The sequence below is a fragment of the Molothrus ater genome, chromosome 5, assembly GCF_012460135.2.
Source record: "Molothrus ater isolate BHLD 08-10-18 breed brown headed cowbird chromosome 5, BPBGC_Mater_1.1, whole genome shotgun sequence".
NCBI classification, from domain to species: domain Eukaryota; kingdom Metazoa; phylum Chordata; class Aves; order Passeriformes; family Icteridae; genus Molothrus; species Molothrus ater.
This window is the reverse complement of record NC_050482.2, coordinates 557,564-570,042: the sequence shown is the minus strand read 5'-3', so window position 1 is coordinate 570,042 and position 12,479 is coordinate 557,564. Positions and strand designations below refer to the sequence as shown.

Here is a 12,479-nt window from a genome sequence, read left to right as displayed (position 1 = left end):
TGCCCCAGGCCAGGCTGGACACTGGGGCTGGAGCAGCCTGGGACAGTGGGAGGTGTCCCTGCCATGGCAGGGTGGCACTGCAGGGGCTCTGGGGTCCCTTCCCACCCAACCCATTCCAGGATTCTCAGTGCCAGACTCCTCTGCATCCCCTCAGCTACCACACCCCAACTGCAGGTGCAGGAATGAACCATTCCCAGGAACCTCAGGAAATCACGGGATTTAACAATTTTGTGATAATTTTAACCCAAGGTTGTTCCAACATCCACCAAAAGTCCCCAAGCAATGCCCATCCCGTCCCCAGGAGCCACCAGAGTCCCCTCAAAGAGGAATTTTACCTTTATTTCAGGGATATTGGCTGAAGGGAGAGAGAGAAGAGGGAGGGAGGATCTGAGGGAAGGAGGGAGCAGGAGGGAGAGGGGCTGGAGGGGAGCAGAGGAAGGAATGGCACGGGAGGTGCAGGAGGGTGACAGTGACACAGAGCTGGGCACTCCTGGAGATGCTCCCCTGCAGCAGCTTCCTCATCTCCCTCTGCCAGGGACAGACAGAGGGCACGGGGAGGGATCTGCATCCTCCAGATGGATCCTGCCTGTCCCTGCTCTCCCTGCTGGATCCCACACTCATTCCCTCTCTCCCTGCTGGATCCCACACTCATTCCCTCTCTCCCTGCTGGATCCCACACTCATTCCCTCTCTCCCAGCTGGATCCCACACTCATTCCCTGCTGGATCCCACACTCATTCCCTGCTCTCCCTGCTGGATCCCACACTCATTCCCTGCTGGATCCCACACTCATTCCCTGCTCTCCCTGCTGGATCCCACACTCATTCCCTGCTCTCCCTGCTGGATCCCACACTCATTCCCTCTCTCCCAGCTGGATCCCACACTCATTCCCTCTCTCCCAGCTGGATCCCACACTCATTCCCTGCTCTCCCAGCTGGATCCCACACTCATTCCCTCTCTCCCAGCTGGATCCCACACTCATTCCCTGCTCTCCCTGCTGGATCCCACACTCATTCCCTGCTCTCCCTGCTGGATCCCACACTCATTCCCTGCTCTCCCAGCTGGATCCCACACTCATTCCCTGCTCTCCCTGCTGGATCCCACACTCATTCCCTCTCTCCCAGCTGGATCCCACACTCATTCCCTGCTCTCCCAGCTGGATCCCACACTCATTCCCTCTCTCCCTGCTGGATCCCACACTCATTCCCTGCTCCAAGCTGTGCTCCCAGCTGGGTCCCACCCCATTCCTCTGCCCTGCTGGGTCCCCACCAGCCCTGGGGTCCATTCCAGGTCACTCCATCCTGCAGGAGCAGAGGGAGAACAGGGATCCATCCCCCAGCCTGAGCAGCGAAGCCACAGCAGGAGGAGGCTCCACCTCCCTCTGGAGTCCTGGGAATGGCTCCAGGGAAAGAGTTGGAGCCATCCCTGCCATTCCAGAGGCACTCCTTGATTCAACACTTCCAGACTGGGAGCAGGGGCTGGGCTCTCCCCTGTCTGAACCAGCATTTTCATCCTTGAGGAGCGTTTAAAATATTCCTGGGACAAACTCTCCCATCAGGGCAGCACCTGGATCCTGCTGTTCCCATGGGAACATCCCTGGATGGAGGGAACATCCCCCAGCTGTGGCCCCCTCCCAGCAGGGACAGGCTCTGCCCAGGGCACGTTTCCCTGAGGATTTTTTTGAGGAGAAATTGGCACCAAGGGCTGCACTGGCCAGAGTGGAATCCAGGGAGTTTGGCTGCTGACAGGGCCAGGACAGCCAAGAAGGAAAGGAGGGAAATTCCACGCCCCTGTCCTTGTCCCTGGCAGTGCCAGGAGTGGCTGATCCTTCCCAAGGCTCTCTGGGCAGTGCAGCACCAGGAGCTGCTCCCAAACCTGCTCTTGACAGGGCTCCAGGACCCCCGGGGGTGTTAATCCAGACCTATCCCTGTCTCTGGGCCTAGCTTTAGCAGCCAGGATTTAATTCCAAACGTGGGGCAGGAAAACAACACCCTCAGGATGGGAATCATCCACAGGGAGATCCTTTCTCCTTCCTAGAATCCCTGATTGCCCAGAGAGGATCCCTGGGAAGGAAGGAGAGCCTGAGCCCCTGGATGAGCCTGGAGCTGCATCCACAGGTTAAATTAGGCTCTGGAAAAGAGCCTTAGGGGGAAATGCCCAAGATTGCCTGCACTGAGCCCCATCTTCCTGAGCTTTCCATGGCCTGGTGCTATTTTAGCTCCACCTAAAGTGCTTCCCACCTTCCCTTTCATCTCCTGAGTCACCAGCCTGACTGGAGCTTGAAGATCCAAGTGAATTCCACTCGGTGCCATGTCTGACAGGTAGGGATTGCTTTTAAACCACCTTTAAAAAACCTCAGCATCTTCAATTCCATGGTTTCCAAATCAAGTCTCAACTCGAAGCAAATTCCCACCACGGAGGTTTTGGGGCTGGAAAAGTTGGCACAACCTCACTGCAAATTAGTGCTAAAAACCCCAACTGGAGCCCAAATCCTGGCAAGTTAGTGCTAAAAACCCCAACTGGAGCCCAAATCCCGGAGAGATGCGGGCGTGTGTGGGACGAGGTTTGGTCAGTCCTCGGGAAGGAGCTCTTACGGAAGAGGGAATAAAACCCAGCCCTCATCTCTTCCCGTGGGGCCACCAGGAGCCGTGGGCCGAGCTCTTGGCGATGCTCAGCTTCTCCTCGGGGCTGAAGTGCAGGATGGCCAGGATGGCCGTGAGCGTCTGCTGCCGGCCCCGCGCGTCCGGCAGCGTCAGGAACCGGTACACCACGTTCTTCAGGTACTCCAGGTTGGCTCCTTCCCTGCTCTTATCCCGGCAGTTCTTCTGGATCTCGTCCCGCAGCGCCGCCACCTCCTCGCGGTGCCGGTCCTCCTCGGCCAGGGCCCTGCCCTGCAGCTGGTGCAGCTGCACCTCCAGCCGGTGCCGGTGCTTGCGCAGCGCCGCGATCTCCACCTCCTTGCGCGCCAGCTGCTCCGCGTACAGGAAGAAGGTAGGCTCGGAGCCGGAGCACAGCTGCAGCTCCTGCGGCAGGATCTCCGAGGAATCCTGGCTGGGAGCGTCCCCCGGGCCGGGGCCGCCGTCCCGGCAGCCCTTGGGGCCGTGGGGCAGCGTGAGGGCGCGGAGCTGCTCCAGCTCCCGGTCCTTCTCGGCCAGCACGGCCAGCGCCCGGTCCCGCTGCTTGTGCATCTCCTCCTCCAGGCGCAGCGCCCGCTCCCGGAACTGCAGCTGGCACCGCTCCAGCTCCTGCCGGTGCAGCTGCTGCAGCTGCGACAGCTCCTGCTTCCTGGCCTCCAGCTCCTGCCGGTGCCGCTTCTCCGTGTCGTCCGCGGCCAGCTGCAGCAGCACGTTCTTGTCCTGGAGCTCCGCCAGCTGCTCCCGCGCCTCCTCCAGCTCCTTGGCCAGGCCCACGTCCTTGCTGGCCTTGCTCTTGAGCACCTGCTGCGCCCTCACCTTGTAGCGCTCAAACTCCTCCTTGAGCTGCCTCAGCTCCTGCTGGCAATGCCCGCCTGGGGCCTTGTCCCCATTCCCGTCCCCGCCGCCCGGGGCCGGCTCCGGTTCCTGCGGCTCCTCCGCCTCCGGGCCCTTCCCAGCCGCTGCCTGCAGGAGCTTCCGCAGCTTCTCCATCTTCTCCTTGAGCACGCTCACGTCCAGGGTGGCCTCCTCCACGGCCACCTCGCCCAGGGAGCGGCTGGAGGCCGCGATGGCCAAGGTCTTGTTCTCCAGGTCCAGCTGCACGATGCGGTCCTTGAGCCTCTGGATGGTGCCCTGGTCCCTCTGCTTGGCCTTCTCGTAGGTGCCCAGCAGCTCGGACACCTGGGACACCTGGGCCTCCAGCTCGGCCACGCGCTGCTCCTCCCGCTGCGAGCGCTGCCGGAGCTGCTCCTCAGCCTGGGCTGTCTGTGTAGGGACACAGTGGGGTTAGGGCAGCACGGGGACACACAGGGACACACCTGGGGTCACACAGGGACCCTGCCCTGCTCCAAACCAACAAGGGGCCCTCCCCACCCTGGCAGCCCTGCCTGAGACACCTCCCTGTTCTGGCTTTTTAGTGTGTTTGGAATCCTGGAATGGGTTAGGCGGGAAGGGACCCCAGAGCCCCTGCAGTGCCAGCCCTGCCATGGCAGGGACACCTCCCACTGTCCCAGGCTGCTCCCAGCCCCAGTGTCCAGCCTGGCCTTGGGCACTGCCAGGGATGCAGGGGCAGCCCCAGCTGCTCTGGGCACCCTGTGCCATTTATTTCAAACCTCCTGGAATCTGAGGGACTGGGAAAAGGAATTTGTCTGACTCCAGCCCCACTCTCTGGATACATCCCACAGAAAGCTGTTCCCCAGTTTGTCATCCCATCAATCCAAGCCAGGATTCTTTGGACTCTGAGAGACCGGGAGAGGGAATTTGGCTGCTCTGGCCCCAAACTCTGCCCGAAACCCTGGACGCCAGCCTCATTCCCAGCCAGCAATCACCTTCTTCATCTCCTGCACCAGCTGCAGCTGGAAGTGGTTCTTGAGGCCGGCCATCTCCTCCTGCAGCTCCTGGATCCGTGGGTCGGCCCTGCTGTTCTCCTCGCGCACGCCCTGCAGCTCCCTGCGCAGCTCCTCCAGCTCCTGGCTCAGCTGCCGCGCCTGCTGCTCGTGGCCCTGGGCTCGCTCCGCGGTGCTGGCAGTGCCAGCCAGCGCCTCCCGGGCCTGCTGCAGCTCCCGCTCGGCGGCACAGCGCGCGTCGCGCTCGGCGCGCAGCAGCTCCTGCAGCTCGCGCAGCATCAGCCCGTGGTCGCCCTGCTCGCGCTCCCGCTCGCGCTGCTGCTCCAGGAGGCGGCCGCGGGTCTGGGCCAGCTGCTCCTGCAGCTCCTGCAGCCGCTCCGCCTCTGCCCGCGCCCGCCCCGCCGCCTCCTCCAGCTCCTGCTTCATCTGCCGCCGCTCCGCCTGGTACGAGGCCTCCATGCGCGACTTCTCCTGCGTCACCGTGGCCAGCGCGCCCGTCAGCGTGGCCAGCTGCGCCTTCAGCTGCTGCAGCCGCCGCTCGGGCTCGCCGGCACACAGCTCCCCGCCCTCGGCGCCGCTCGGCTCCTCGGCTCTCGGGGTGGGGGCGGCCGCGGGTTTGTCCTCCTCGTCCCCCCTGGGCGGGCTGGCCGCGGTGTCCGCGCTGGCGGCCGTCCCCGCACTGTCCTCGCTGTGCTCCGAGCTCCGGTCGTCCGGGGAGTCCCCGGCTGCGGGCGGGGGCACGGCCAGCTCCCCGTCGTGGGACACGGAGAGCGCTTTCAGGCTGGCTTCTAGCGCCTCCTTCTCCTTCAGCAGGCTCTTGTAGGCGTGGACGACGTCCTTGAGGCGCGCCTGGAAGCGCAGGAGCTGCTGCTTCTGCGTCTCGATGGTCTCCAGCAGCTCCTTCCTGCTGGGGCCGCCCCCGAAGTTCATCCCGAACTTCTCCATGGCGGGGGAACCTGGGGGGGAGCAGGGCAAGGAGAAAGGGCAGCTTTGGGATGGGCAGGAGCATCCTCCTGGGCGCACCAAACGGGCAGCAAAGATCACAAACACCACCCTGACCATGCCCTGCCCAGGACCACCAACCTGAACCACCCAGGAACCACATCCTGACCTGCCCAGAGCTCCCATCCTGACCCCCTCGAGCCCTCCATCCTGACCCCGCCGGGAAAGAACCCTGACCCCCAAGGACACCTCTGAACTCCCCTCCCGGGACCCCCATACTGACCCCCCGGACACCACTCTAACCGCCCAGACACCTCCCGGACCTCCCTGGGCCCTCCACTGTCGCCTCCTCAGGACCACCCTGACCCCTCAGGACGCCTCAGGACCACCCTGACCCCTCAGGACCACCCGGACACCACCCGGGCCCAGCACCGTCAGCGCCTCGGGACCATCCCGACTCCCACCCTGACCCCTCCGGCCGCCCCGCAATCCCCGGCCCCGCCACCCTCACCCCCCAGAACCCCCGGTCCCCCCCGCACCTCCGGCCGGTTCCGCCGCGCCGCCACTTCCGCCGGAAGCCGCTGGGGCAAAGGGAACGGTTACAGGCGGGGCGGAGCCACACACCAAATAAAGCGATCTGTGGGCGTGGCTACCCCGCGGGGCGGGGCCGTGCGCGCGTGCACTCAGATGTGGGCGTGGCTTCCACCATAAGGGGCGTGGCCTATGCGCGCGGCACGGAGCGCGGTGTGGGCGCGGCCCCGATGCGTTGGGGGCGTGGTCTTATGGCGAGGGGCGTGGCCTGAGCGCAAAGGAACTGTGGTGTCCCTCAATGGGCGTGGTCATCTGTGTGGGCGTGGTCTGAGGATGGGGCAGTGACAGCAGGGTGGTCCCCTGTCCCTCCGTGTGTCCCCTGGAGTTCCCCGTGTCCCTCCGTGTCCCCTTGTGTTCTTCCCGTGTGCCGTCCCGCGCCTCATGTGTCCTCGTGTCTCCCCATGTCCTCCCCGCGTTCCCCCAAGTCCCCCGTGTCCCCTCCATGTCCCTCCGTATCCTTCCGTGTCCTCCGTGTCCCCTCCGTGTCCCCTCGTGTCCCCTCGTGTCCCCCCATGTCTCCCCGTGTCCCCCCTGTTGTCCCCTTGTGTTCTTCCCGTGTCCCATCCTGTGCCTCATGTGTCCTCGTCTCCCCCCATGTACTCCCCGTGTTCCCCCAAGTCCACCGTGTCCCCTCCTTGTCCTCCGTGTCCCTCGTGTCCCCTCCGTGTCCCCCGTGTCGCCCCGAGGGTGTCTCAGTGCCAGCCTGCAGTGGGGTCGTGGCGGGCGGGGCAGGGCGGTGACACCGAGCAGTGTCACCGCCGCGCACAGCTGAGCGGGACGAGCAGCGTCGCGCCCCGTCCCGTGCTGTCCCCACGTTGGTCGCTGTCCCCCCAGCCCCTGCACCCTTCTCCAAGGGGGTGTCCCCGCTGGGGAGGGCCTGGAGGAGCATCCCGGTGCTCCGAACCCTCCGGATAACGACGGGGAGGAGCTGGAGCGACCTCGGTGTGTCCGAGTGCCACCTCAGCCGGGCCCTGTCCCCGCTGTCCCCTGCGGGAGGGGCCCGGGGCTGCTCATGGCGTGGCCGGAATGCCCCGGAGCCGCCGGGATGAATAAAACTCGAACCGTGCTGGTTCAGCGTCCCTGAGTCCGGCCCTGCCCTGTCCTTGGCCAGGGGCTGCGGCCAGCAAAGCTCCAGCCTCCACTGACACCACAAAACTTTGTCACCCGTGTGTACATTCTGAGCTGACAAAGAAACAAATGTTCACTGGTTCTAAATTACATAAAAATCTCTTTCATTAATTAGCATTCTTTCTTCTACTGGGTATCGAGTTCTTCCTTGGGCAGGGACACCTCCCACTGTCCCAGGCTGCTCCAGCCCCAGTGTCCAGCCTGGCCTGGGGCACTGCCAGGGATGCAGGGGCAGCCCCAGCTGCTCTGGCAATCCCAGCCCAGCCAGGAATTCCTCATTGCCAAGATCCCATCCCTGGCTGCCCTCTGGCACTGGGAGCCATTCCCTGGGTGCTGTCCCTGCAGGCCTTGGCCCCAGTCCCTCTGCAGCTCTCCTGGAGCCCCTGCAGGCCCTGCCAGGGGCTCTGAGCTCTCCCTGGATCCTTCTTCTCTCCAGGTGAGCACCCCCAGCTCTCCCAGCCTGGCTCCCTGGGAACTGAGGGGCTCCAGCCCTGCAGCAGCTCCGGGGCCTCCTCTGGGCTCTCTCCAGCAGCTCCAGGTGCTGCTGCTGTGTCCCCAGGGCTGGGGCAGCTCTGCAGGTGGGTCTCACCTGAGGGGGCACAGGGGCAGGATCCCCCTCCCCTGTTCCCCAGGGCTGGGGGGCTCTGGGCTGGGTCAGGTCCAGTTCTCACCCCCAGCACCCCCAAATCCTCTCCCAGGGCTGCTCCAGCTGCTCATGCCCAGCCTGGTGCCAGCAGGGTCAGACCAGTCTCGCCCTGTGTTGATGCCCCGGGGCGCTGCCCCCAGACCATTCCACATCTCTGTGATCCCAAGCTGCCCCTCCCCACCGTGCCCTGCACATGGAACTGGCCCCTCTGTGACATCACCCCGGCCTGGTGGCACTGCGGGCACCGCCAGGGCCCTGGGTGCCACCAGAGGTGACAGCTCAGCTCTGGCTCTGCCACCTGCAGTGCTGGCACCGATGGCTTTGCTGGGGCTGCTGATCCTGCTGGCCCTGGCCGGGCCCGTGGGGGGCACCTGGGACACCTGCAGGTCAGTGGCCCCGGGGGGCTTGGGGACCCTCGGGGCTTCCCTGGCACAGCCTGGGCACAGAGGAGCCCCTGGGGGTCCCTGTCCCTGCTGTCCCCGAGCAGGGCAGTGATGGCTTTGTGCTTCCAGAGGCACCTGCGGGCTCTGGCCCTTGGATTCCGACCACAGCTCTGCTGGCACGTCCGGTGTGGGTGGCACCAGTGTCCAGCCAGGGGCCTGGCCTGGCATTGTCAGCATCCAGGCCACCTGGGAGAATGGCACGTGGCACATGTGCACGGGTGTCCTCCTCAGCTCCCAGTGGGTGCTCACGGTCGCACACTGCTTCGCCAGGGCCAGGTAAGAGACAGCAGGGACAGAGATGTCCCCAGAGCACGGGCAGGCGCCCAGCTCACAGCACCACGGGCCACTTCCCTGCCCACCTGGGGAAGCAGAAGGCCGGGAAATGCTGGGCCTGCTGCAGCCCGTGGCTCTACTCCCTGTCACCCCTCTGTCCATCTGCTCCCCAGGGGCATCTCCATGTGGGATGTGGTGATTGGGGCCACAGATCTGAGACAGCCAGGCCCCGAGGCTGTGGTGAGACGCATCCAGAGGCTCCTGGTGCACCAGCACTACGTGGCTGCCACGGCCAGGAACGACATCGCCCTGGTGGAGCTGGACCAGCCCGTGGAGTGCAGTGACTACATCCACCTGGGCTGTGTGCCTGATGCCTCGCTTAGGGTCTCGGAGCTGAAATCCTGCTACATCGCCGGCTGGAACTTTGCCAGAGGTGAGTTCCCAACAGGATGTGTGCTCTGAGGGCGAGCTGGACACCCTGGGGACAAGGGCTGGGCACCCAGGGGACAGGGGCTGGGCACAGACAGGGACAGGGGCTGGGCACACACAGGGACAGGGGCTGGGCACACACAGGGACACGGGCTGGGCACAGACAGGGACAGGGGCTGGGCACAGACAGGGACAGGGGCTGGGCACACACAGGGACACGGGCTGGGCACACACAGGGACAGGGGCTGGGCACAGACAGGGACAGGGGCTGGGCACAGACAGGGACACGGGCTGGGCACAGACAGGGACACGGGCTGGGCACAGACAGGGACAGGGGCTGGGCACACACAGGGACACGGGCTGGGCACACACAGGGACATGGGCTGGGCACAGACAGGGACAGGGGCTGGGCACACACAGGGACACGGGCTGGGCACAGACAGGGACACGTGCTGGGCACACACAGGGACACGGGCTGGGCACAGACAGGGACAGGGGCTGGGTACAGACAGGGACATGGGCTGGGCACAGACAGGGACACGGGCTGGGCACACACAGGGACAGGGGCTGGGCACACACAGGGACACGGGCTGGGCACAGACAGGGACACGGGCTGGGCACAGACAGGGTCTGGCCGCACAGCGCCGGCAGGGCCGGGCTCGGAGCAGCCCGGGCTGGGGGAAGGAGTCCCCGCCAAGACAGGGCGTGGAACGGGATGAGCTGTAAGGTCCCTGCTCACCCAAACAATTCCTGCTGGCCCTGGGAAACCTCGGGGGAGATGGGTCTGGCCCCTTCCCCAGGCCAACAGCAGGGACACAGCTGGACAATGTCGCTCCGTGGGGAAGGGGCAGGGACACAGCTGGACAATGTCGCTCTGTGGGGAAGGGGCAGGGACACAGCTGGACAATGTCACCCGTGGGGAAGAGGCAGGGACACAGCTGGACAATGTCGCTCCGTGGGGAAGGGGCAGGGACACAGCTGGACAATGTCAGCCGTGGGGAAGGGGCAGAGCCAGGCCCGGGAAGGGGGTTCACCCTAGGCAGGGGAGGGGATGGGTTCGAGCTGCTGGGGCTCATTCCCCTCTGTGCCCACAGCTCAGGGAACAGGCATGGTGCTGCAGGAGTCCAAGGTCCACCTCATGGACACGGAGCTCTGCAACAGCAGCCGGTGGTACGCGGGGGCTGTTCATGCTGACAACCTGTGTGCTGGGTACCCACAGGGCGGCATCGACACCTGCCAGGTAGGAGCCCCCACATGCAGCCCAGCCTGTCCCCTGTCCACCCCTCCCCTCCCCACCTGCAGGTCCCTGTCCCATGTCCCCTTGTCCCCAAGGCCTGTTCCTGCCCACAAAGCCCATCCAGTGGCCCCAGCAGACCCAAATTGCAGATATGACCCTGAAACACCTGTCCTCTGCACATCTGGGACCCATGTGCAGAGATGGGAGAGTCCCCGACCTGTGCTGGAAATGCGCTGGGAATGCGGACCTGGCCGGGACTGGGAGAAAGGAGCCAGCCCCGGGATTGGGAAAAAGGAGCCAGCCCCGGAATCAGGATAGAGGAGCCAGCCCTGGGATCGGGATAGAGGAGCCAGCCCCGGGATCGGGATAGAGGAGCCAGCCCCGGGATCGGGATAGAGGAGCCAGCCCCGGGATCGGGATAGAGGAGCCAGCCCCGGAATCAGGATAGAGGAGCCAGCCCCGGGATCGGGATAGAGGAGCCAGCCCCGGGATTGGGGGACAGGAGCCAGCCCCGGGATCGGGAGAGAGGAGCCAGCCCCGGGATCGGGAGAGAGGAGCCAGCCCTGGGATTGGGAGAGAGGAGCCAGCCCCGGGATCGGGAGAGAGGAGCCAGCCCCGGGATTGGGGGACAGGAGCCAGCCCCGGGACTGGGAGAGAGGAACCAGCCCCGGGATTGGGAGAGAGGAGCCAGCCCTGGGATCGGGATAGAGGAGCCAGCCCTGGGATTGGGAGAGAGGAACCAGCCCCGGGATTGGGAGAGAGGAGCCAGTCCTGGGATTGGGAGAGAGGAGCCAGCCCCGGGATTGGGAGAGAGGAGCCAGTCCTGGGATTGGGAGAGAGGAGCCAGCCCCGGGATTGGGAGAGAGGAACCAGCCCTGGGACTGGCAGCAGCCCCCCACAGTCCCTGAACCTTCTCTCCTGGCACAGGGGGACAGCGGCGGTCCCCTCGTCTGCAAGGACAACAGAGCTGACTATTTCTGGCTGGTGGGATTGAACAGCTGGGGAAGAGGCTGTGACAGAGCCAGGCACCCCGGGATCTACACCTCCACTCAGCACTTCTACAACTGGATCCTAATCCAGACAAGCCTGAGCCCGGCGGACATAAGTGGTACAGCACCAGAGCCGAATTGTGCCCCGACTCCTAAGCCAGAGCTCACCATGGCTTCTGAGGAGACCCCGACGCCAGGGCCAGAAGAAGAGGCACAAACAGAGCCAACACCAGTGCCAGAGCCGACGCCAGAGCTGGTGGTGCCGGGGCCAGAGCTGGTCACAGACCCAACACCAGTGCCAGAGCTGGTAACAGAGCCCGAGCCAGTGCCACAGCCAACCCCAGAGCCAGAGCTGGTAACAGAGCCCGAGCCAGTGCCACAGCCAACCCCAGAGCTGGTAACAGACCCGGCACCAGTGCAAGTGCCAGAGCCAACACCAGAGCCAACACCAGAGCCGACGACAGAACCAACGCCAGAGCCGACGACAGAACCAACGCCAGAGCCGACGACAGAACCAACGCCAGAGCCGACGACAGAACCGACGACAGTGCCGGTGCCAGAGCCATCGCTAGTGCCAGAGTCGACACCAGAGCCAGAGGAGGAGCCAGAGTTGGTGCCCGAGCCGGAGCCAGAGCTGGTGCCAGGGCCGACACCAGAGCCAGCCATCCCCCCGGTGCCCGAGGAGCCGGCGCCAACACCGGAACCAGAACCGGAACCGGAACCGGACAGGCTCCTGCTGATCTCGGTGCCGTACCAGAGCCTGGTGCAGTTCTGCAACCTGCTGAGGGATTTCCTGCAGTTCCTGAGGAACCAGCTGGGCTGAGCGCAGCCGGAGCGGACGCGGTTCTGGCTGCAGAACGCGGCCCCGGCCCGCTCCGTTCGGGCTCGGTCGCCGCCGCGGGGCCCGAGGCAGCCGCAGCCCCGGGGCCGCTCCGTCCCCCCGCCCCTCCCGTGCCGCCCCCCGTGCCGCAGCCCCGTTCGTGTTGAAATAACGCTGTTCGTGCTCCCCAGCACCGCGGTCTCTGCGCCTTTCAGCCCGCGGGCAGCGCCGGGAGCCGGGAGGGAGAACGAACGGGGCTGGCCCGGTTCGGGAGGAGACGCGGAGCATTCGGGGCCGGGTGGGAAAAGCGGTTTAATAACGGGAACGGCAGCAGCCCCGAGCCTGAGGGACGCGGAGCTGCGGGAGGTGCCACCCCGAGCTGCCGCGGCCACCCAGGGCTGTCCCCTCTGTCACCAGCTCCTGCCGGGACCCCCGGTCCCACCCCCGCGGTGCCCTCGGTCCCAGTTGGGATCCCCGGACCCGGGACATTCCCTCTGCTCCA

At 65.3% G+C, this 12,479-nt stretch overlaps 2 protein-coding genes across 2 annotated transcripts; one reads left to right on the top strand and one right to left on the bottom strand.

Moving 5' to 3' along the window:
- Positions 1-320: 320 nt before the first annotated feature.
- LOC118698488 (GRIP and coiled-coil domain-containing protein 1-like) lies at positions 321-5,975 on the bottom strand. The gene is made up of 3 exons (XM_036401821.2): positions 5,961-5,975; positions 4,462-5,435; positions 321-3,898 (listed from the first exon to the last, which is right to left on the bottom strand). The coding sequence occupies exons 2-3, from the start codon at positions 5,422-5,424 to the stop codon at positions 2,618-2,620; spliced, it is 2,244 nt and encodes a 747-aa protein (XP_036257714.1). The 5' UTR covers positions 5,425-5,435; positions 5,961-5,975; the 3' UTR covers positions 321-2,617.
- Positions 5,976-8,101: 2,126 nt separating this feature from the next.
- On the top strand, positions 8,102-11,980 carry LOC129046698 (acrosin-like). The gene is made up of 6 exons (XM_054514826.1): positions 8,102-8,172; positions 8,299-8,505; positions 8,676-8,953; positions 10,038-10,171; positions 11,096-11,276; positions 11,718-11,980. The coding sequence occupies exons 1-6, from the start codon at positions 8,102-8,104 to the stop codon at positions 11,978-11,980; spliced, it is 1,134 nt and encodes a 377-aa protein (XP_054370801.1).
- The last annotated feature ends 499 nt before the right edge of the window (positions 11,981-12,479 follow it).

Bases quoted from the DNA above. Each gene is read 5' to 3' on its own strand.
- LOC118698488 (XM_036401821.2), bottom strand. From the start codon at position 5,424: ATGGAGAAGTTCGGGATGAACTTCGGGGGCGGCCCCAGCAGGAAGGAG. The intron at 3,899-4,461 runs GTGATTGCTGGC...GTCCCTACACAG, and splicing joins TGGTGCAGGAGATGAAGAAG to ACAGCCCAGGCTGAGGAGCA.
- LOC129046698 (XM_054514826.1), top strand. From the start codon at position 8,102: ATGGCTTTGCTGGGGCTGCTGATCCTGCTGGCCCTGGCCGGGCCCGTG. The intron at 8,954-10,037 runs GTGTGCTCTGAG...CTCAGGGAACAG, and splicing joins AGGTGAGTTCCCAACAGGAT to GCATGGTGCTGCAGGAGTCC. The intron at 11,277-11,717 runs GTACAGCACCAG...TGCCGGTGCCAG, and splicing joins GAGCCCGGCGGACATAAGTG to AGCCATCGCTAGTGCCAGAG.